At 42.6% G+C, this 25691-nt stretch overlaps 1 protein-coding gene across 1 annotated transcript in view; it reads left to right on the top strand.

Annotated features, from left to right (window-relative positions):
• The window catches only part of LOC308091436 (leucine-rich repeat-containing protein 4C-like), a gene marked incomplete at its 3' end in the record, with an annotated part of 71918 nt that extends 46444 nt beyond the window's left edge, over positions 1-25474 (top strand). Inside the window, exons 2-3 of the mRNA XM_080437053.1 lie at positions 2985-3057; positions 23483-25474. Coding sequence (XP_080293179.1) covers positions 23534-25474 — 1941 coding nt within the window. The 5' untranslated portion in view covers positions 2985-3057; positions 23483-23533. The remainder of the gene's footprint in view (positions 1-2984; positions 3058-23482) is intronic.
• Between the last annotated feature and the right edge of the window lie 217 nt (positions 25475-25691).

Consider the following 25691-nt stretch of genomic DNA (forward strand, 5'->3'; position numbering starts at 1 on the left):
GCCTATTACAATTGTGTCCTTTAGCAACAAGTATTCTGCATGTTCCATAAACCCAAAGTAAATGAAGTAGATGAGTAAGCCTTATTTTGGTACCATTGTTACTAGTTTCAGTGGCAACTTAGCCTACTTATGATAATTTTGTGTTCATGCACAAGTACCTCAATTGTGCTAGGACCAACATACAAACTTTATTATCCTCTCTTACTATTGCTTCTATTCTTGAATTATTGTCTCCACCAGGCCGAAGGCATGGCGAGAGAGTATGTTTTGGACGCTGTCCGTCCGTCCATCCGTGTGTGTGTCCGTGTGTCATTCTGTCATTTTGTGTACAGCTAATCTACGGCACTGTTGGCTTGATTGCAGCGAAACTGTGCACACACACTCCCTGGATGCCAATTCAGAACCTCTGCCCCAAATTTTTCACATGGGCCTTTTTTAGCGCCACCAGGAGGCCGATTTGTGCAAAACCATTTTTTGGACAGTACTCCTACAAATTTTGTCCAAAGATTCCGCAAATCGGTACACAGTATCTCTATAGTCATGTGATCAACACAGATCTGTCAGATTTTCCATATTCCATCCTGATTGGCTAAGGTTGGCTTCCAAAGTTTGCAGGATTGGTCCGTTTTGAACAAAATGCCTCAAATCATGAACGCAGCGTTCGATTGCGGTGAAACTTTGCACGCATACTCACACTACGTTGAGGAACAAATGCCACCCTTTTAACATTGCCCTATTATAGCGCCACCAGGAGGCCGAATTTTGCTAAACCTTTTTTTTATATAACTCCTACAAATTTGGTCCAAACATCACACAAATCGGTACACATTATCTCTATAGTCAAGTGATCAAGACGGTTCTGTCCGATTTTTCATCTTCCATCCTGATTGGCGACTTCCGAACATTGCTGGCCCACAATAACCTACCTGACCTGGCGGAGACTTTTTTCTAGTACTGTTTTTTATTTATTTGTTATTGATTACACATTAACATACACAAGATACACTGTAATAATAAAACACATCTTGAATCTTGAGATGTGATGAGCTACACTGTGGAAAGCTACAGTAAGAGAAGAGAAACTTGAAGTTACTATATTACAGAAACAATTAATTTGATCCCCCCCAGACCTACAGTAGCTTACTTCACACCAGTTGTAAGCGCCTTAGTATCTGATTTCCGTACATGGCGTGGGCTGACCTCTCTCTCGCCCTCATAATATCGTTAATAAAGGAAGAGTACACTCATCTAAGAGGGAAGGAAATCACTAATTTTGTAATCTCTTTCTAATCTATAATCACACCCTTGAAAGGCCTAGCCACCAAGGAGGAACAAGTATGCAAGAATACCATCTGTCTCTGACACACCAGACTAATGTACGTGCGTATGAATATGTTTTCCCCATGTCCTAATTAGAGGGAACATATATCTTTCTACGTTCGGAGACATTGACACCGGATATGCTCTTGCAAATGTTGATGATGCAGTGTTTCGTCAGGCGGAGGCGGTGTGTGTGTGTGTGTGTGCGTGTGTGTGTGTGTGTGTGTGTGTGTGTGGTGTGTGTGTGTGTGTGTGTGTGTGTGTGTGTGTGTGTGTGTGTGTGTGTTTGTGCGTGTGTGTGTGCGTGTGTGTGTGTGTGTGTGTGTGTGTGTGTGTGTGTGTGTGTGTGTGTGTGTGTGTGTGTGTGTGTGTGTGTGTGTGTGCCTGCGTGCGTGTGTGCGTGCGTGCGTGTGAGTGCCCGCAACAACGATGGCATTGTTGTTGATGATGATGACAACAATGATAACAATTACAGTGGTGAAGCCATATCAATCATCACCATCATGTACTTTGTGGGCATAATTAGTCAATCACAACTGTGAGGCATTGGATTCAGTCTTCAGTTCATCATTTCACATGCAAACGCACGTACACACTCAAGCACTCACGCACTCGCGCACCCACCCACCCACCCACGCACGCACGCACGCACCCACCCACCCACCCACCCACCCACGCACGCACACACGCACGCACGCACGCACGCACGCACGCACGCACGCACGCACGCACGCACGCACGTATGCATGCACACACAGTGGATGGATGGATGGATAGATGGATAGATACGCCAGGATATGTTTACGCAGGATTTTACAGCCATTAGCTGGCGGCCGCCTGGATGTAATGCAAACGTAATGTGGGAAAGAGCTCACTGGGCCATGCAGCAGAAATGAGACGGATAGTAAAACCCAGACCAGGATTACACATAGTCCCTTCTCTTAAAACAAAGAAAGAGGTCACGACAGGCCCACACTATAATGTTCCAACGGATCAAACACCCACTTATTTGCACTCGCTGTCCCTGCACTGCTCTAATGGATGGGGAGTCCAAGAGCTTTATCTCCATGTGCTTTCGTCCCCATAATTTATTTAGCAGACACTCTGTTTTGTGTGTCGTATGCCTCTGTGTGTGTGTGCGTGTGTGTGCGTGTGCGTGCGTGCGTGCGTGCGTGCGTGCGTGCGTGCGTGCGTGCATGTGTGTGTGTGTGTGTACGTGCGTGTGTGTGTGTGTATTTGAGTGCAACAATTTTGTGGTTGTGCCTGTCCCTTTGTCCCTGGAGAATGAACTGCTTATAGGAGCTCACTTGAAGCTCCTGCACTTTGATAAAGCTTCCTTAAAAGCAAGAAATCAGCAAAGAAGCGCGGCAGAGGAGGACGTGGAAAGGATAAAGCTAGAAAAAGAACTACACACATGCCTGAAAGAATATTTAACCACTTAAGCCCTATATTGTAGTTCACCGCACGACGGATAGCGAAACTAGCATTTCTAACAGATCTTGTATAAGTTTGACTTTGCCAGAGTAGTGGACATTGCCAAACGAGGGGCTTGTGAAATTGAGATGGCATTCCTGCAAGGTAAATTTTTACGTTCTTCTGGGTTAAATTAAAAAAGATGTTATCATATATTCATACAGTCTATTTCCCCCCTCTTTCCTCATCAGGGGAAGGCTTTACCTGGAAGCAAGTGAATGCGAGGATGACCAGACCCCGTGGGAACTGTGAATGAGTTGGCAGGTAAGACATGTGGAAGAAGGGCTGAACACCAATCCAGGAAGAGTGGGAGTGTACAAATGTAACCGAATGGACTGTTACGGGCCCATATGGTTACATCTGTACTCATCTGTTAACATTCAGGATTTTACAGTGGCTCCTGCACAGCATTTGTTGAGTTTCATGTTTGTCCACGTGACCAAATTATTATTTCAAAACCAACTTGAATTCAGAAACGGCGACTTCACCCACAAACGTTCAATTAGAATTTTGAGAGTAGCAGCGAGAGTACTACCTCTTCCAGGGCAAGCATAAGGCAGAACACAAAGTTGCACATTTAAGCCAAAATACAGTACGGGAAACTGAGGATGATGTGTGGTCGACAGTTAGAACTTTCAAATGTCCACGCGAAGATACAACTTTTATTCTCTAACACGTTTTATCTCAGAAAGTAAAATTTTCTGTCACATACAAAGACTTCCAATCGCACCACTGCTGAGGAAAGTTGAAACAGGAAAGATAATAATAATTTCAGGCTTGTACTGTACTTACCTTGCTATTATGATTATGTCAGCCTCCATAGTACTGCAATTCCCTTAAAGAGACACCATTATGATTTTCTAAATTATCTCTATATATTTGTCACAAGGCTAATGTTCCATTAGCAGCCATAAAACTGAGCAGTTTTCTGTATGTCTGAAACCCTGCCTCTGAAGTGGTGCTGAAAAGCTAACTTGGACTTTAGCCTCTACCCTCGGTGGCTGTAACACTGTCATTGTTCACTGTGCTTAGGGCAAAATAGCTATCTTGACTCCAGGGAAATGTAAATCAGGTTCATTCAATGGCGACCATAGACCATATGGCATGGCAGGCCGATGCTTGCCAGCAAAATGCTTCATGGGATTTGTACAGACGCAGAGAAAGGCCGAAACAGACACAAAGGGTAATTTTCTGTCAATAGACCCGTTATCAGTACACATCCCACTGACATCACGCAGGCATGCACTAAATGCAGGTTGTAAAAGCACCCGGCCACTCCTAAGACGCAATGGTAAAGAAGTCGGCCTAGTGACTCAGTCAGGCACGCCTCACGAACCTCATAAACAGAACGTTGAGTGGAACGACACAAGCCCTCCTCAAAATAACTGGGTTGGAATGTACGTGCACACTCATAGTCTCAATGTTTGTATACAAATATGTGGTCTGTATACTATATTTACAGTAAGTTATGAATATGAAGAACAGACAGATAGCATGGTCTGATTGTCTTGGTTGGACTTTGCAATGCATGCTATTTATGTATTTAAACAGCCTGGGGGTATAAATATGACAGAACATTTAGATTGTACTGACAACTCGCTGAGTTGACCCTTTTCACAGCAACAATTTTGACATGGCAGGGTATGGAAGGATAGACACAGTTGAAGCCAATGACATCATTTATCGGAGTTTCTGTGTGCCAGCATGAAGCTGTGACATGTTGAAATGCGTGCTGTGAAAAGGTCTATTGAGATAAATGTGTAGAATATATGATTCACTAAAGCAATAAGCCACAAGAGGCTGTGGTTTACCATGTTTAAAACAGCTAAGGGGTGTTGTTAGGCCCGACGCAGAGTGGATTAAGACATATCCCAATTAAAACAGTTTTTAATAACAATTTCACTACAAGAAGATTTTATACAAGAATGTCCCCGTGACTTCTTCCACAAATAATGAAGTTGCTGTGAAAATGCAGGGAAGGTACCGAGCATAATGAGCGAGTGGTATGCAATATACGGTATCTGCCTTGTTTTAAAGTGATTAGTAAAACCTTGCACATACAACATGCCATAGGAAAAACAAAACAAACGGTAATACATGCATGTAATGTTACGGTGAATATAAACAGTATAATTGGAGTGTAATTAGGCTACAAAAAAATACAAAAACAAAAACAACTTTTATCATGAATTGGCCTTTTATACTAACATACAAACTAATTATAATTGATTGATTTGGGCTTTCTTTTTTGATGACTGAGCTTTTGAAAAGATTACAAGTTCTAACTTGTAATCTTGGGTTTGTATAGGAAGGGGGGTGTGTCAAAATGTGTCAAATATCTAAATACTGAATCAAGCAACTTAAAAACGGTCTGGGGGGCTCACAAAGTTTTTTTTTAAGTGAAATATCCCGTTAACATTTCAATACTGTATTATGTGCTATAGAAAATAATGCAGTACATTTAGCCACACTTAACCCTGCCGTCCGTTCCTCTGGCACAGCTTTGGTTCCCTAATTGGAATGACAGTGAGTTTGTGTTATAGATTTATTTCTTTGTCTGCGATATGGTCTTTTCCTCCAGCTATGAATTTGATGAATCACAGACATTAAACTGAAAATATTCAGCATCCCAGGTCCCTTCTGTGATTTTTGGCTGCACCAGTGGACCAGTCTATGACTGACTGACTGACTGACTGACTGACTGACTGAGTGACTGACTGAGTCAATCACTGAGTGATGAAGTTATAGCAAAGATGCTCAGTATACAGAAGATGCATCATTCCAAGCCTCCCCAATGACATGAAAAGGTATTCACTTCCCGTCTACTTAGTGTGCTTGGTCACCCTATGACTACAGTTTGCTGTCAGATCTCGTGAATGTCCTGTGATCAGTGTTGCCAGATCTCACTAGAGTGTTGCTGACAGAGAGACATGTCTCTAACAAAGTATATTTTCTCCAGATGTATCTGTTTGAAAAATGCCATTTTTGTGTCAGAATATTTTGAAGATATGTGGCTTGTGAAGATGTACAATATGTCATACACTGCTGTAATTACATATTCATTGTAAATGTCAAGGATAGATCAAGTAAAAAAAACACAAAAACAAACAACAACACAAATTTTACTAGGTTTTGACCTATTGTTGTCTTGTTTTTAGTTTGTTTTTTACGTGTTGTGACTAAAAGGCCACAATTTACCATATTCAAAGGATTTGTCCTACTCAAACCTAGCCCAGGATTCAGTCATTCAGCACAGTGTGATTATGTTTCAAGAATGACTTTTGTGGATCTAGTTCATTCTATGCATGATTGATGAAAAGGGCCATACGCTTCTACAGAATCAACCTTTAGGATGAAGTTTGAAAGCTTTGTGAACTCTCTGTATTGTAGACAACTAGTGAAGTGTTACTCTTGCTGTGGTGCCCTACATTAGATGGATTTTGCTGTGTGTGCTGTGCATGGCTTTTTTCCCCTTTCGCTCTTTGATAGTGGTTGATGATGTAAGCTTCTTATATTTCTAGCACTTTTTTTTCTTTTTTTCTGCTTGTGCAGGCTCTAGTCTGTATTTTAAATTTAAGATCAAGCTGATTAGAAGCTATTGTACATGCATGAATGGGCTTGATAAAGTCCTTTGTTCATATGTATTTGATTATTTCCATTTAATCACTTATACCCTAAACCCCTGCTTTTTGTCATTATCCATTTCGGCACTGCTTATGAAGCAGTTGTTGCCATAAAGTTGTTGGAATTTTGGATCGTATTATATTTAACTTATACGTTTTAGCAAATGTCTTGTTTCTGCCCCATCTTCATTTTATTATCTAGTTCGAAAAAAGCCACCAACTCATGTTTGTGATGCGTTGTGAGTAGATCTGTTTATTATTTTTTTTTAAGAATAAACAGGAACACTTTCACCTATAATTGTACTGTTAAGAAATGACAATGCTTTGAGAGAGGGAGGTGCATGCGACAGCGCCTGAGAGAACATCACTCAATGTACCTTACGAACGTGTTTTTTTTCTGCACATCTAAACCTTGAGCTCAACTCATCAGCTCAGCTCAGTGATGCAGGACCGCACTCAAACTTTGAACCACACAATATCAACAACTATCGACTCGGAGCAAACAGCCATTACGTTCGTCTTGCTGCACTGTGTCCATCAAAGGGGATTGTACATGTGCACAATAATTAAACCTGCACAGTAAAATCCTCAGTGTTGATTTAACTCTTGCGAGTGTTAACAAATGGAACCAAATGGACCCAAAATGGTCCATTTGGTTCCATTTGTACACTCTCAAGAGTTACAAATGGATGCATTAACGCTGAGGATTTCACTGCGTGAAGCCCTTTAATTGTATGATTAGCCAAATATACAGTATAATCCTATTAAACAAAATTGCAATTTGCATCAAATGTTTCCTGAAGCACATGCTGTGTCTCGTGAGCGGATGTCAAAATGAGCGTTCAGTTACTATACAGTAACTCTTAGGAGTGGAAAGAATTACCGTTATGGGTACATTTTAACACTCCAATAAGGTCAGAATTTTCCAGTGTGTCTCCCACACAAAACATGTGCACCATGTTGCCTGCATGCCCAGGTTCATGCTCTCGACGTGGCCTCTACATGGCTAGGTCATGCTGGCAATGATACATAGTAACCCTGACGCGAGGCACACATCGAGGTGACAAGAATAATAGGGATGGAGAGAGAGTGCTTCATACAGCCATGAACCGAAGAGTGGTTAGCAGCCATTTTCTGCCCACGGCCTCCTCTCAGAAATCCTTCACGGAGGTGAAGAATCACTTCATCAATACCTCACATCACGCACAAACCTCAACTCACTGTCAAGCGAGAAGGCACCCACGCAATCATACACAGATACGTACATACAGTATACACACAAATAAGCACAGAGGGATTGTGACAACTATATATATTTATATATATACACACACACATATATTTTGAAAGAAATAAACGGGCTAAAACCTTTCTCTTGAGACTCACAGTGCAGCACAGTGCTTATTTTCTTGTTAGGGACAAGACAGGGCACAAAAACAGCAAATTTGTGTGGCCAACATTCATAAAGAATAGTAGAGAGCTATTCAACTGCAGCCTGGAAACCAGACAAATTTGCCAGAGCTAAAAACACAATGATATTAGTCAGGCCATGCCAGGCTAATTCAACTGTATGCATGTCAAACGGTGCAGTTTGTACAGATTAATTTTTATATTCACACTTGTGCTTTTACTGTGTGTGTGTGTGTGTGTGTGTGTGTGTGTGTGTGTGTGTGTGTGTGTGTGTGTGTGTGTGTGTGTGTGTGTGTGTGTGTGTGTGTGTGTGTGCGTGCGTGTGTGTGTGTGTGTGCGTGTGCGCACGTGTGTGTGTGTGTGTGTGTGTGTGTGTGTGTGTGTGTGCGCCCACACGTGATGTGCGTGCGAACATTCTGACATGAATTTCAAGGCCAGTAGTGCTAAACGAGCTCTTGGTCAGGCACTCCTTTCTGAAGAGGCCAATTGGAATTACTGCGCCTCATTTATCAGGAAAATGTGTTGCTCCGGGGTCATTGGCTGTCCGAGCCAGGATAGGCCCACTTCTCTACATGCATGCAGTCTTTGCATATGATCCCTGCACTCATATAGTGAGTATGGTGCCCTGCAGCTATGACGCACCATCCTCTTCATGCTCTGGTGGCTACATTATTATCTTTGACTCCGGTTAAGGCAATGGTCATTGTTGACTCAAAAGTAAAGCAGTCAACGACAGCATCATTTAAAAATAGACAGAAAGGTAACACATGTTCATGGGACTCAGCAGTGGAGATGCGCGAGTTATAGAGATTGATGCCATGGTTTCATGGCCCCGTCTCGAACATATTACATAAAACAAAAACAAAAAACACTGTGAAAATATCTACAGGCCAAGTCAGTTTCACATTGCCATCTACAGTTTAGGCTAGAGCTTTAGTCATACATCTTGCTCCCACTTTATAGTAAATAATAATTTTCACAAACAAAACATGTTGTTTGAATGAATAACAGTTTACTTCACTGAATAGCTGCGTAGTGCAAAACACTCAGATCATCTAGTGGAGCAAAACTAGCAATGTGAAATATTTCATCCACTGATAAAACCTCAAATAAACAAGACAAGTTTTCACAATTTCGATGTTTCACATGATGCATTCATAAACAAAGGAGTGGCATGCCAGCAGCAACTTCCATGTTCTGAGCCAACTCCCTCCCTACACTGGTGACAGTAATGTTGACATTAATGTTAATGTATCAATTTAAAAATGATGATTACATGTGATTTCCTCAATGTCCTTGTGAATAAATAAGGCTGTGGATATATGATAAACACATTATTACCTCAAATTCATTGTTGCCCTTCTTGGATAGGCATAGGCAACGACAAATTCATCACATATCTAGCCTTTATTTGCCCTGGATAAGGAGACTGATAAAAGAACAGAGAGAATATGCGGTATGATAACCGCTTGGGTTGTTAACTGATATCCCCAAGGGCTGATACGGCAGTAGCTGCCATATCAAACTGTCACTTGTACTTGTGTGTCACATCAGTTGCTGTTCTGATCATTCTTAATTATGGTCACATGGATGCCACATTATCCATTGAAACCCAGTCACTGTAATTTGAATGTTGGGCCAACGTTTTACATGCCGAGGAGATGATGTGGGAAGCGTGGGCATCTGTTTACATGCCTGCAACATGTACTCATGTAATTGCACTTTGTCATGTGCAGTTACTTCTGTATGCACTCCTACCTCTTTCACACTATGCATGATGATGGCATGGCCACCTGCTTGGAGAAGGAACGATCTTTGAACAGCAGGGCTTCCACATGAAAGGGCAAAATCAAATCTGCCATATTCACATGTTTCGTGTGCAGCACTGTAGTATGTACTGAGTTTGTATGTGTGTATCCAATATAGAAAACTAGTTTAGAAGTAAAATCAGAGCCTGAAGCATTCTCTTATTCGCTAAGTAAACAAATAAACAAAAGCCCACTTGCACTGTAAAATCAATTTGTTACTCTGAGAGTGTACAAATGTGTAAATGGATCTGGTCTATTTGGTTGTATTTGTACACTATCAGAGTTAAATTAACACTAAAGGTTTTATTGTTCAGTAGCCTATCGTTTGGGCAATTGTAAGAGGATATACTGTAGTGTAGGTATAAAAGTCACTAGCACAAATAGCTAAGAACAATACCTTGAATTTATACCCCCTTATAGCCCTTTATCAGTAATTAGCAGATCATGCATTGTATTTAGACATGCAATACAAAAGAATAATGCAGCAATGCACCCATTTGTGTTATGCATTGTGAGAGGGGTAGGAAAAAAGTGACACCATTAATTGCAACAGATATTTTAATGGTCACTCAATCCGATATAAGCAGAGGGTCAGGCTAAATGCCAAATGGAGTTATCCAGCGTTTAGAATAAAATTCTGTGTGACAATAATTTGGTTCTTTTCTTTTCTCTGAGACAAAGTTATGTTCTCCATTTGTCCTTTCTCTTCCCTTTAGCTCTAAAACCTAGACGGGTCCTATAGCGAGTATAATGAAGGGTTGTATTTATTCCTTTTTAATCCACTGTACTGTATATTTCTTTTGATCAACTGAGATGGTCTGTGTCCACACTGAACGTTTTTGTATTAATAAATGAAATCAAACCTGCTTTCAGAGGTTTTCATGCAATAATGTATTGAGATAGATTTCAACCAGATACCGTAATGCAGTGGTTCTCAGCCCGTTCTGGATCAGGGCCCACTTGAAAATCTCAAAAACGTTCACCCATCTGACCACTTAACACGGCAGCCTATCGGCTGTCATGTTAAGTGGACAGATGGGTGGGCCGCGTGCATTTCCAGAGCATGCTTATTTTAATGATCCAATCAATTGATTGCGTTCCATCTCGGATCAATGGAACAACCGATTTATCAGTATCACAATGAAAATTCACTTTAAAATCTTGAGAACCAGTGCTGTAATGGAACTTTTTTTAAAAATCTTTATGGGTGAGGTGGGGTAAGTCACAGTGTGTGAGCAGATAACACACTGACCTTGTTCAGGTACCACATTTTGTTTGTGTTGTAAGACATCTTACCCGATTGTGTTTGTGAAAAGAAAAATAAATTCGGGTTTGCTTGCTGTCTCATTTTTTGGCCATTTTAATCAAATAGTTTCACCATCTTTTGATACGTGGGCACGGAATGAAAGAGACAAATGATAAGTGCAAGGACATATCTCAGTATGTGCATGGGAGCAGCTGTCGTTCATGTTTCACTTGGCTGGTTAGCACCAATTGAATGAAAAGTACTTTCCTTCACTGTCTCACTTGACTGGCTACAGGACGTGCCAATATAATACAAAAGACATTGAAAGAGAGTTATAACCTTCATTATTTTTGCTCTTTCAAAATTCCCTCCCCCATTCTTTTTACAATGACCTGAATTCTTACGTATACTGTAAATCTATTAAGAAAAATATTGTCAAAACACAGCAATACTGTAATACTACTAACACGTGCTCCCCCTGTGTATAATGCATTCTGTCCAAGTCTACACAACGAACGAAATAGTTTAAATATATAAAATATTAAAATAAGAACTTGATAGATGAAGAATTCTGGTATCTGAACCAAACTGATCGGTATCTTGTGTACTGTATCGGTGTAGCTGAGCTACAGCTAATGAAGTTGCATGTTGTCACTGATGGTTAAGGTTACAGCAGGGTGTTACACTACAGTAGTCTATACAATGTCCAGCTGGGTCAAAAATTTAGCCAGCTGGGTGGGTGTGTGTGTGTGTGTGTGTGTGTGTGTGTGTGTGTGTGTGTGTGTGTGTGTGTGTGTGTGTGTGTGTGTGTGTGTGTGTGTGTGTGTGTGTGTGTGTGTGTGTGTGTGTGTGTGTGTGCGCCTTGGCGGGGGTTTTATGGCTCTTCAAATCAGGGGATGATTTCAAATCTGTCTGTCTCTCTTGTATTTCTAATTATCTTAGTGAATGGTGAAAAATAAGCTTAATTTAACCAAATTAAATATGCCGTCCTCAGATGAGCCCTCCATAGGCATTTCCAGTCAAGTTGATTCTCCATACATCTGACCAGATCATTTGTGCTTTCCGTACCGACATCTTTCTTTAGCACATCCACGTAGGTACAGTAGTTGTGGGACGGCGTCTTTATTGATGCTTGTGTTTTGGTTCCCACAGTATAAGCTTGCTGGCAGGGAGTTCCTGGTGACGATGGCTGTGACCGGCCATTGATTGATTGATGGATTGATTGATTGATTGAGTACTTTATTAACAGTTTGCAAAAAAAAGCACAGAAAGTACAGTTTAATACAAATACAATGCTAAAAGGATTGAACACAAGAAAGCACTATAGCTTGTTTCCATGGGGGTCCTGTAATCCATACAGACCCTTGTTGGTGATGTGTTCATCCTGTTTGATGTTCAGTACCATGTAGCATTTTGGTAACCTGACTCAGCCAGATGGGGGCGGTATTGAGTTTCACAATACACCCTGCATCTGGGATCGCTCAGGGAGTAGAGCTAACCGGTCGCTGCGTGTACGAACCAATCAGCGGCTGCTAGGGGCGGGATTATCCAATCACCTGCCAAGTAGCTTGAAAAATTTCACAGAGTTTTGGAAAGTATGGCGCCACCATCAGGCCAATTTGAAACATTTAGGGTGGAGTGTCTTTGTTCGGCAGCAAGGCAAAAACATAATTTACTGTAAGTCCCTGCCTTCGGCCCGGCGGACATAATCAAATATCCTTAGACTTATCCAAAGTCCTCACACCGAGAGTTCTTGTAAATCTAGTTCCTTACAATGAGTGATTCCAGTGTAAGGAATGTGCAACACACAGAAGAATCACAACGTTGCTTCCTGTCATTAGTGTTGGCAACATGGCAACGGAGGACGGTAGTAAGACACGATGTGAACCAAAGAATAAGGATGTGTGTGTGTGTGTGTGTGTGTGTGTGTGCGTGTGCGTGTGCGTGTGCGTGTGCGTGTGCGTGTGCGTGTGCGCGTGTGTGTGTGTGTGTGTGTGTGTGTGTGTGTGCGTGTGCGTGTGGGTGGGTGGGTGGGTACAGTATATGAATGAGAGTGAGTTTTGCCCTTAAGTGACAGGCAAATTATCAGTGCTAGTGTAGATTGGCTATTTTCTCTATTCATCATGCAACAAAGTATAGAGGTTGAACCGAATGGATTCCCATCCCAGATTGATGCTAGTGTGACCTGTAGGTCAGTGCAATGATGCACAGGATGTTAGGAGGCTGGCTTGTGACCTTTGCATCACCTGTCTCAGTATATCTGCCATGGTTCTCTACTGATTAATATACTTTACACCCCCAATGAAATAATGATGTACTGCAGCATTTCACAAACAATGGGTCGAGGCTCATTTTTGGGTCACAGACACATTTTCTAATAGATAGATAGATACGTAGATAGGTAGATAGGTAGGTAGATATAGATATGCTGTGCTCCTGATTGGATCAAATTGGTATCCTGACCTGAAAATGTATGGGGATGGTGGAAGACCCCTGTTACTGAACAACAATGAGCATTACTATCAGAGCTATTTAACACTTATAAAATGGAGGGGAAAAAATCACGAGTGCAAAACAATTGCTATGAGGCTCTGTCATTTGTGTGTGTGCGTGCGTGCGTGCGTGCGTGCGTGCGTGCGTGCGTGCGTGCGTGCGTGCGTGCGTGCGTGCGTGCGTGCGTGCGTCTACTGCATGTACTGTGTTGTGTTCTCAGCCAAACTCTGCCCCTTTGCAGATAACCTGGAAGTCCAACCACTAGGCGTTTGTATTAATAGATAAAGGGAAATGTAGGAAAGGAAAACAAAAGAGAATCATATTTTCCCTGCAAGCCAAGTTTTTTGATTGTTGTGGAATCAGAAAGCCTGACAGTATAGACCCACTATAGGGCCCCAGAGGAGATTCTCTTCTCGGTTATTATGACGTTAAAAATATTCCTTCCTCATGAACATACAGTAGAGGGCCACCTATGATTCAATACACAGAGCGAAAATGGATCATTGCAGTATAGTTGATATGCATACAGTCACTCGGCAGCAGCCTAATTTAATCTGTAGACATTTGCCCAAGGGGAGAATGCTGTGCCCTGGCTTTCCACCAGTCAGATGTTTCTAATACCCATGCTTAAGATTAACAGCATTATTCCCCTCTGCATATGAAATACGACAACGCCAGTGATAGGATCAACAGCATATTAATCCAATCCATTGCATTGGTCACAGTTTGCTCTGCACATGTTTGTCTTGTGCTCGTGGTTATGGAGGTTGGAGAGCAGGCAGAGCGAGAGGAAAAGGCTTTACTTTCTGTATGTACTGTAGTAAGCGTGATGGCTATCCCTCCCACCTTGTAAGCTGCAAGGGATTCTGATTAATATTGTGATGTATCGTGAAACTGCGAGCAAGCCGTTATGAAGAACTGACCTGATTTGATTTTGAATCTAATTAACCTGCACCCCTCTCTATCAAACACACACAATATAGAAACACATCTTAACACTCCTTAAGGGCCCATTATGTCAGCTTCTCAGCCCTATGTTGATCTGCCTCCCCCGCTCTTCAACCCTTCTCTAACCCTTATAGCCTCCACACGTCCTTACCATTTGCATTGCATGCCAAGAAGGCACGTCTGTCATTCTTCACAGAAAAGCTCATAATGACTGGCCATTCAAGCGTTAACAGTGGAAAGAATACTCCAGCCAGTTCCATCCCACTTTAGCTGCTTTTCAAATGCAATTGTTAATGTGGCGCTGAAGATGGAAAGGGAATGTTTGCAGACCATGGGAAGAAAGGAGAATAGAATTCACTTAGTGCTTCTTGCTCCTGGGGTAGAATCACACCGTCTGTGTTTTGCATGCTTCTGTGGAACTTTTGTGATCACTGCATGTGTATGTGTGTGTGCGTGTACTCCCCCAGTGCTGCACATCTATGTTTTCAAATGGGTTCTCTGGGCATCAGTCCAGCAGAGCCAAGCTATCTCAGCAAGGCTGCTTTTGTATTTGTGCAGAATGAGTGCTTCTGCAGGGGGATATTGATTTGTTGCATCATGCAAAAAGACGCGTCTTCTGATTCTATGGCTGCCAGTTTATTCCCCTTGGTTACCTCCAGGTGCACCAGTGGCAGCCTCTGAATTTGCTTCCTATCGTGTCCAAACAAGAGGCCCTAGGGAGCGTGAGATGGAGAGGGTGAGAAGAATAAAAGTGGTGTGGGGCTGGCGGATGTGAAATAATCTGATGTAAAGATTACCCAGGGCAAAATGGGATTGGTTACATGCTGCATGTATGTATGTACGTACACATTATTGCCTATGGAATGTTACAGGTCTGCAATGGATAGGCAACGAGGTCCTGATGACATTTTCTTTTCCGTATGAAAAGCTTGAATGTTTGTCCATTCGTTGGATTGATTTTTGTTTATTGAACTATCAGTGACTTGCCGTGACTTTCACTTAGCATGTTCGTCAAGCCAGCGCCAATGGCACTGTGTCAAGTCAAACGAGACTAAACATTTGACTAAACATTGACGGTCAGCCTAATAAATAAGAGAGTTCCTCCTAGGAAGTACTTACAATTAAGAGTGATGTTGACTTGTTATGTTTCTTGAAGAATGCTTAGTTTAGAACACTTAAGAACACTTAAAATATCAAATATGACATTGTTACTGTAATATCATATTGATAGATATATTTGGCATAAATATTGAGATATAATATTTTTTTCCATATCATTCAGCCCTATGTAGGTCTATGTATGTACGTACTATGAGTCTTATGAGTCTTTATTTTATTTAGACCAGGGCAATAAATGAATTGTTGAGAGAGAAAAAAACATTACATTTGAATAATGAAACTGAAATATATTGTTGACATTGTTTGGAGATTTGTGTTATCAGCTCATAATTTGGTTATTGTCTCCGCCAGGCCGAAAGGCATGGCGAGAGAGTATGTTTTGCACCCTGTCCGTCTGTCCGTCCGTCTGTCCGTCCGTCCGTCCGTCCGTCCGTCCGTCCGTCCGTCCGTCCGTCCGTCCGTCCGTCCGTCCGTCCGTCCGTCCGTCCGTCCGTCCGTCCGTCCGTCCGTCCGTCCGTCCGTCCGTCCGTCCGTCCGTCCGTCCGTCCGTCCATCCGTCCGTCCGTCCGTCCGTCCGTCCGTCCGTCCGTCCTTCTGTCTGTGAGCAGCTGATCTCCGGCACCGTTGGCCCGGTCACTGCGAAACTGTGCACACACACTCCCTGGATGCCAATTCAGAACTGGCCAATTTTCAGATTGGCCTGTTATAGCGCCACCAGGAGGCAGATGTGTGCAAAACAATTCTTTTTATACTACTCCGACAGATTTTGTCCAAACATCACACAAATCGGTACACAGTATCTCTATAGTCATGTGATCAACACGGATCTGTCCGATTTCCCATATTCCATCCTGATTGCCTAAGATTGTCTTCCAAAGTTTGCAGGATTGGTTTGTTTTGAACTGCCTCACATCATGAACGCAGCATGCAATTTCAGTGACATTTTGCACGCACGTTCCCACTAGGCCGAGGAAGAAATGCCACCCTTTTCACATTGGCCTGTTATAGCGCCACCAGCAGGTCTAATTTAGCAAAACACATTTTTGTAACAAAATGCCTCAAATCATGAATGCAGTGTCCGATTGCGGTGAAAGGCCTAAGAAGAAATGCCACCCTTTTCACATTGGCCTATTATAGCGCCACCAGGAGGCCACAATAACGTACCTGACCTGTGCTCCGAGGAGCACTTTTTCTAGTTGTTTTGGTTATTGTTTTTTGGACTTAAAAATAGATCAAAACATTGCCCCATGCTCTCTATGAATGTAAATGGACTGCTGAGAAGAGCTACAGTATGTATAGCATTATGTAACATCCTGAAAGTTGGTTCCATGTTAATCAGTCATATATGTTTTATATGTTTTGTATGTTCTTTTAACAAACCGCATGAAGAGGTCGGTTAAACTGTGTATCTATTATATTATCACCAGCTGTAGCTTATTAGGTAGATAGGCTGTCTCCGAATCGGAAGGTCCGAAGTTATTATCTACTATTATGTCTAACAGTGAATCAGTGATTCGCAGAGCAGTCATCCCAGGCTGTGGCATGGCCTAATAGCGAACTAGCCAATCGCAAAGCAATTGTCCCTCTAGAGTGGGATTTAGTCTATCCTAATAACCAAACATTGTGTATCATTGCAGGGCTCTACAGTGTGAGAATTCTCGCTCCCGAGCAACTGCCACAGAGAATTTGTTTGAAGTAATTCAAACTTTATTGTCATCAGAATCCTCTCCCGACCCCCATCGACCACCCCTGAGCCCGATGCCTTTATTGTCATCTGTAGTTGTAATGGTGTATTGTCTGGGGAGCACGTGCCCAAGTGAGAGGAAGATTGAGAGAGGCAGAGCGTGAGTGTGTGCATGCGTGCATGACAGAGAGAGAGAGAGAGAGAGAGAGAGAGAGAGAGAGAGAGAGAGAGAGAGAGAGAGAGAGAGCGTTACTCATGAACACACTCTTTTCTGTAGAAAGAAGATTGATAACATATGATGACAGACAAGTCTTTCTTTTGTAACAGTGGATAAATTGTATAGTTGATCCTGTAGCAAGTTTTGTGCCCATACACTTACAAGTCTTTTTGAAATGTAGTTTATTTGTTTACGGCAGCCGCTTTCACTTCGCTCTCTTGCTACTCTCCCTCCCTACCACTGTCTGTAACACCTGCAGCGCCGGCAGCTTGTTGTGTGTATTTAGAAAACAATTGACGGCAGTTAGCCACCCACGGTGATAAGCAACTAACACCCTGCACTGAAGACCACAAGGGTCTCAATTACGTCGCCAGACACAGCAAACGTCGTTTTCTACAGCCGATTCTCTGGACAGACTGCGGGTTGACTGGCTGGAGTCATGCTGTCACTGTGACAACAGATGGCGCACAGTCCATGTTCAAGGAAAAGGCAGGTGTTGTTAACACAGAGAGAAAGTTCAGGCAAGGTCAATGTCATGGATGTAGTAATCAAAAATGAGGACACGGTATACCCTACCCAGCCTCACCTTACCACACAGATATGTGCTGTTTTTCTTCTTCTTTTCTTTCTTTTTTTTTCAATTACATGTGGAAACTGGACTATTCATGAATGAGAAAGGGAAGCCAGTGGCAGATTTGTTTTCCGAGGGGACAATTGCATGCTGTGTGGAGGTTGGAGCATAGAGGTTGTAAACATTGAGCAGGACAATTCTGTGATTAGCTGAAACCCACCCAGCCCCGGTTTCACTAGGAATTACGTCACAATATGGTCGCAAAAAGCTGTTTGAGGAGGTATTTCAATAGTTAACATGCAAGGCTGCAACAAACTTGTTACGGAATACTATGACAGAATTTGTGCCTTCAAATTAAATTAGGCCTGTGGGAGATGCAACTATCCCAGAGCAACCCAGCTCATTTTCCCTCGTTGCAGTCTGTGTGTTCCGCTCATGGGAATAATTATAACATGGACAGGTACTATGAGGACAAGATATCATGGCAGAAATGGGAGTTTCACAATTATTTCCAAGTCTTCAGAAGGACAAATTTCACATGCAGGTGCTGCATGTGCATGTACATGGACTTAATTTCATTTTTACTTTATTTGGGAGTGTACTTACTCACTCTCAGAGGAGGGCTGTGGATAGTTTAGAAACCTGCCTATTAGTGACATCATCAGTAGGCAGGTTTGGGAATTTCAAACAAGATTTCAACCTTTATTATTATTATTTTTTGTATTATTGATACAAGAGCAATGTCCTATACTCTTGCATCAATACAAAAGATTATAATGAGCATTGGTGAGGACCAATTATATGAAAATAGGATGACAATGGGTGAAGTGGTCCTTTAATGAACAGAACATTAAAATACAGCACATTAGTGTACAGTATAAATACAGGAGTTAGCAAGAATGCTATAACTTGTACATGTAGCCTACATGTACATGGGCCTGTGTACATGTACATGGACCATAGCTGAATGGGTAGAGAAGGCAGGTCAGAAGGTCCCCGTTTCGCCCCCCCCAGCCCACCCAGCAAATGTGTCGAAGTGCCTCTGAGCAACCTGCTGCTCCCCGGGTGCTGTATTAATATGTAACGTAGCACCCACATTGCACCTAATAGTTGGGTAAATGCAGAGGACAAATTTCACGTATGTGTTAAATGTACCGTGACAAAGAAATACCCCTAAGGATATACAGTGACAAATAACCCAACAACAACAACAACTCAGCTCGAGAATTAAAATGAAAATGACAACTGCACAGAACCTGGTCCCTGAAGTTCACAGGTGTCTGGAAGCAGCAAGTGAAAAATTAGTGACACTGTTCAATGCACTGTGACATATAACCAAAATGCATCATGAATTATTGAGTGTCGTGATAATTGATACTGGAGGTATCTTTTGGGTATTTTATTATTGTAAATGTGTTCAGCTCAAGGAGTGGGGCTAACTATGTTCATTGTGTGAGTTTGATTGCTGGAAGCAGGCCTATAATAAGGTGCAATTGTGTAGGCTACATTTACAATTTGTTTATTACACTTAGTTCTACATTTGTGTGTGCTAATGTTAGATTTCAAATGTTTTATAATGGAAACGGTGGAGCTATCAAAACAATCTTAGATTAGACTGTAACTTAATGCCAATCATAAAATGTAAGTTTGCTAGGCAATCTTTTTCATTAGAAGTGCAATTAATGAAGTCAAATGCTTTGTAGTTATAGCCAATACTGGTCCACATGAGAGCACGAAAGCAACAAAAGCTATGGGAGCGCATGTGCGCACATCTGCTCCTACCCGCATGAAGTTGCATTTTATCCCAATCAGGCCCTAAAATGAGTATGATACCCCTGCTCTGATTAAGTTACACCATTGGTGTGCTGGCCACGTGTCACTGCTTCATCATCTGTCATTTCAAATGAAAAGCTCTCCACCGTTTCATACATGGCAGCCTTAGTTAGTTATTACCAGGTTGTGACCTTAATCTTGTTTTTACATTCGACATAACTATTTAACAAATTGTTAGACGCAGTTGATAATCAGAGAGTGGCTGCTTGGGAGAGCTGATTCTATGGATTTTTCACTTCTTGTTTTTTTCACTAGGTTGAATTTCTGGGAGTGTCCTTTACATTCCATAACAGGGGTTCAGTTCTCAGCACAGTTCTCTCTTTATCTCTCATGTACTTTATTGGTCCCATACTCTGGAGATAATATCTGCCTTTTGCATCATTATTTGAGCCCTAAATCTAATTACAAGGACACGGCAATTACTGAGATTTGGCTCTCATTTTGGTAGTAAAAGGGAATTTACAATTTATTTCGGAATTCATCAAATTTTTATTACTACTCATCTTGTCTTGTGTTCAAGGTCATTTGTACTTCATATGGTTTTTCTTTGGATGAGAGCATGAATCTTTGTATTTTACTTCCTAAACATGTAGCCGAGACTACACTTAAGACACTAATGTGGTTTAATATAAACTGCTACTGTGCAGGAGATTTGAAAGAGGATTGGCTAAGAGCATTCTTGTGGGTGATCCGTTTTGCCTGGCATTTCTGAGGTGGCATACTGTAATGGGCCATCTACAGTATACTTTACACCAAGCACTATAACTACAACTATGATAGTTGTAGTTACTACTACAGACAGTTTTAAAAATCCTTCTAACTCAAGTGGATGATATGAGTCCACAACAACTATGACAGTGGTGAACAATATAGTTATAGTTATAGTGCATGGCGTGGACGGCCCATCCTCCTATAATTTGACAAACCTCTGTAGTCGTGTAGTAGTCGCGTCTGTAGTCGTCGGTGAAGATGCCCGGTTCTCCTCACTGGCTGAAGCAATTGCTCTGATTTTGCACACAACTTAACTGCGAAGCCCGTTTCTCAATTTCACCAAATCTCAGCTTCTTATTAGCCATTATGTGTCAAACAATGGGAGATAACGTTGCCAGGTTTCGCGGGTTTCGCGCGAGAAACAGGCAGCAAGGTCTGTACTTTCGCCTGCGCCCTTCACCGGGGCTTGGGTGCTCATATCCCCCTACGGGTATGGTCTAGTTAATGCTAATTCGCTAGTTTGCTTCAGATCAACAGACAAACAATTGAAACAGTGTGGTCCTTAGCTTGTTTCCATTTTGTAAACCACCAATAGACAGTTGCTGCATGTCTTGCACTTCAGTTGTCTGCAGTCGTCTGCTAGTCTGGATCAATCTGGAGTACTCAACCAGCCAAAATCACAGCTGCCATTTCATAGCAATCAAGGGGACAAAATGTATGTTAAAAAAAAAGAAAAAAAGAAGAAGATGTATTGTTTTGTTTTGTTTCATGAATCTATTTCAATATTATTCTCTACATCATGATTTTGTATTGTGTACTGCTCATTCCTTGGTCGTTATTTTTTTCCCCAGGTGTGATCTGATCAAAAGGAAGATCATGAAATAGAGGAAGATGCTGCAGGCATTCCTAATACATGGGAATGTTATTTACAAATCCAATCTTAGGGATCTGTAGTCTATTTTCTTGGTAGTCACATTATAATACAAAATCCACTCTGACACCACATTGTATTAGTCTGAACAACTGAATAGGTACCACAAATACACGCTTAAACACCATTCGACAGTGAATTCCGAAAAGGTTGGAAGGAGAGGCTAGCTAACCTATTATTTTAAACATGCTCAACTGCTTTCAGCAGGACCTTAATTCCCAATAAATTGGAGCAGTCATTATAGGAAAGGTGTGATCCATGTCACATTTGCCTGGCTCCCTGAATAAAAACCACACTCTTTCCTAGCCTCAGGCTTTGGGCGTTTGGAATCTGTTTTTTATAATTAAAGAATTAATGGGCTCAGTAATCATGCAATTAATCAGTACTTATTGTAATAGGCTGCCCTTTCTCAAGTGCAGACGTTTTGTTGAGAAATAGATGGCATGCTGCAGGATGCAGAACCAGAAAACGCTGTAATCCCACAACAGTATTGGTCAATACAACTTACTTTTTCTTAGAATGGTTTCCATTCCACTGATTTTAGAAGTCATATTAACCCTGACATCCCTGATGTCATGTTTGGCAAATTGTATTTATTAGAAAATTAAAATAATAAGAAAAAACAGTTGCCCCTCTACAAGCTCACAATGTGTCGCATCATAACACATTGTGAATTTGTAGATATGGAATACCCGTTATACCGGTTGTCAGAGTGCCTGTTGTACCTATATGGAGATTTCTGTCTACCTGTGTCCCTTTTATGCCCATTCATGGAGTTCCTATCCGGCCTATCTCGAAAAAAAGAGATAGGCCTACAACTAAGATTATTTATTAAACAGGAGTAAACAGGTAGAAATGTACAGGGATTAGGAGTAATGTATACAAAAATAAAAAAGTACATGGCTTTCCATACTTGGACCGCCTGGGATTTGTACAGTATGTTGTTGTAGGTGATATGAAGACTGCATTCATCCACATTTAATTGAACATAATTCACATGCAGTCACAATATTACAGAGCAGTAGAAATAAGCAGGACATTTTTTTCACTGACCAAAAAATTCAAGTCAAGGGTTTTCAATCAACAACAACAACTGCATACTCATAAATCAATTCTGAATTAATTCAATCATATACCATACAGTACTATAGTATACATCTTCAAAGTAAGCATACCTTGTATACATTTCCCCAGTCCTCGCTTGCATGATACATGGAGCATGATGCTCAATAAAAGCCCTCTGTCTGCTTTGGGCTGTGCTGTTTCAAAGTCTAGTCACATAGATGCCTTTGAGCAACTCTGAGTTGTAATCAGAAGTTTCCAGATATCTTGGTTCGATTGAAGGACTGGTGGGTGGCAAGCTTCCCTATTATTTATGTCTTCTCAGTCTGAAATATAAATCACATGGCTGCCTCTCTTCCTCCCACCCTTCCTGCCGGAGAAGACGCAGAGGAGAAGTTAGAGCCGACATTGTGATTTTGTTTTATGTGACTGAGATTGAGAGTGCAAGGAGGACACTGCAGAAACGGAGATGGATACAAACACACCACCAAGGTTATCACCACTTCATATGTGTGTGTGTGTGTGTGTGTGTGTGTGTGTGTGTGTGTGTGTGTGTGTGTGTGTGTGTGTGTGTGTGTGTGTGTGTGTGTGTGTGTGTGTGTGTGTGTGTGTGTGTGTGTGTGTGTTTTGCAGGCATGAGTGCACACATCGATGTGAACTGGGACCACTTAATTGATGTACTGCTATTCTTTATTGTACCTTATGTCAAAATCTGTTTATGTGGACAAGCAATGTGGGCAAGTGGAGGCCAACTACATGACCTACTGTTGAGATTAACCTTATTATTAAAAGGTAGAATGTTGCATATACATCTAATTGTTCCTTAACCTTTTTCCCCTTTGCGTCTCTATTTTGGGCATGTCATTATTGGTGAAAACTGTAAAAAAAAAAAAAAAAAAAGAGTAAAAATAGCAGATATACAAACTCACAATGCAGATGTAGATCAGCTGTTTTCACTATTCCTCGAACGACAAAGTATATAGCGCTTAATGAATATGATTTTAATTTATCTTTTTCTCTCTTCTCATTTCAGCCTGCCCATAACCTCTTTCCAAAGTGTGGAAGACCAGCCAATGAATTATGAATGTTAAACAAGATGACCTCCTCTCAGCAGCAGACGATGAGAGGTCCTAGGTTGAACCGGGCCTTGTCCGACCCTTTGCTTGTGCTGCTCCTGGCCCTCCAGCTACTGGTGGTTGCAGGCCTGGTGCGTGCTCAAACCTGCCCCTCCGTCTGCTCCTGCAGCAACCAGTTCAGTAAGGTCATCTGCACAAGGCGGGGCCTCCGCGATGTCCCCGACGGCATATCCACCAACACGCGCTACCTGAATCTGCAAGAGAACCTCATCCAGGTCATCAAGGTGGACAGCTTCAAGCACCTGAGACACCTGGAGATCCTGCAGCTGAGTAAGAATCACATACGCAACATTGAGCTGGGTGCCTTCAATGGGCTCGCCAGTCTCAATACCCTGGAGCTGTTCGATAACCGGCTCACCACCATCCCCAACGGGGCGTTTGAGTACCTCTCTAAGCTGAAGGAGCTCTGGCTGAGAAATAACCCCATAGAGAGCATTCCTTCCTATGCGTTCAACAGAGTGCCCTCGTTACGGAGGCTGGACCTTGGGGAGCTCAAACGCCTCACCTACATATCTGAGGGTGCTTTCGAGGGCCTGAGCAATCTGCGATACCTGAATCTGGGCATGTGCAATCTGAAGGAGATTCCCAACCTCATCCCCCTGGTGAAACTAGATGAGCTGGAAATGTCGGGGAACCAGCTCTCTGTCATCCGCCCGGGTTCATTCAAAGGGCTCATCCACTTGCAGAAGTTATGGATGATGCACGCCCAGATCCAGACCATCGAGAGGAACTCCTTTGACGACCTGCAGTCGCTGGTGGAGCTCAACCTGGCCCACAACAACCTCACGCTCTTGCCCCATGATCTCTTCACCCCTTTACACCACCTGGAGCGGGTGCACTTGCACCACAACCCATGGAACTGTAACTGTGACATACTCTGGCTAAGCTGGTGGCTCAAGGAGATGGTGCCAGCCAACACGAGCTGCTGTGCCCGGTGCAGCTCTCCCACAAGCCACAAGGGGCGCTACATCGGCGAGCTGGACCAGAATTACTTTCACTGTTATGCTCCTGTTATTGTGGAGCCTCCAGCGGACCTAAATGTGACCGAGGGCAGTGCAGCCGAGCTGAAATGCAGGGCCAGCTCCCTGACCTCGGTCAGCTGGATTACACCTAACGGTTCGATCATGACGCATGGCGCGTACAAGATCCGAATCTCTGTGCTGAATGACGGCACTCTCAACTTCACCAATGTCACCATGCAGGACACGGGCACTTACACCTGCATGGTGAGCAATTCCGCAGGCAACACCACAGCCTCCGCCACACTCAACGTGTCCTCAACGGAGAACAGCAGTTTCAGCTACTTCACCACAGTGACGGTGGAGACCATCGAAACGCTCAATAATGAAGGTTTCACCACAGTGCAGCAGAAGGTTGGCCCCACCGCCTCCGCGGGCTCATGGGAGTCCATGTCCCCCACCTCCACGACCACCACCACAGTCCGGACCCCGCTCTCGACCCGCGCCACAGAGAGGACCTACACCATCCCCGTCACGGAGCTCGGCGGTGAGGGCTCCCTCAACGGATTGGACGAGGTGATGAAGACCACAAAGATCATCATCGGCTGCTTCGTGGCGATCACCCTCATGGCAGCAGTCATGCTGATCATCTTCTATAAGATGCGGAAGCAGCACCACCAGCAGAACCACCACGCGCCCACACGCACCATCGAGATCATCAACGTGGATGAGGACTGTGTAACGGGCGGACCGGGAATGGAGGGGCACCTAACGCTGCCTCCACTGGAGCATGAGCACCTCAACCACTACAACACCTATAAGAATGCATACAACCACGTCTCTACCATCAACTCCATACACAGCTCAGCGCACGAACCTTTGTTAATCCGGGCCAGCTCAAAAGACAATGTACAAGAGACCCAGATCTAATCCTTTTTTCATTTTATTTTCATAATGAGACAATATGAAAACAAGGAAATTAAATAAGGACATTATTGAAAATTGCCTGTGTGGACAATGGGTGGAGCATGGAGGAACAGACTGAAGCGTGTTTGGCTAATCAGTGGTCGGTGATGTTTATTCAATGACCTTGGGAACTAGGGTATGTCTACTGTTTCAAAAAGTGTCTTTACAAAACAGAAGTTAT

This window comes from Gymnoscopelus braueri (genome assembly GCF_963280865.1).
Source record: "Gymnoscopelus braueri genome assembly, chromosome: 9".
Classification (NCBI taxonomy): Eukaryota; Metazoa; Chordata; class Actinopteri; order Myctophiformes; family Myctophidae; genus Gymnoscopelus; species Gymnoscopelus braueri.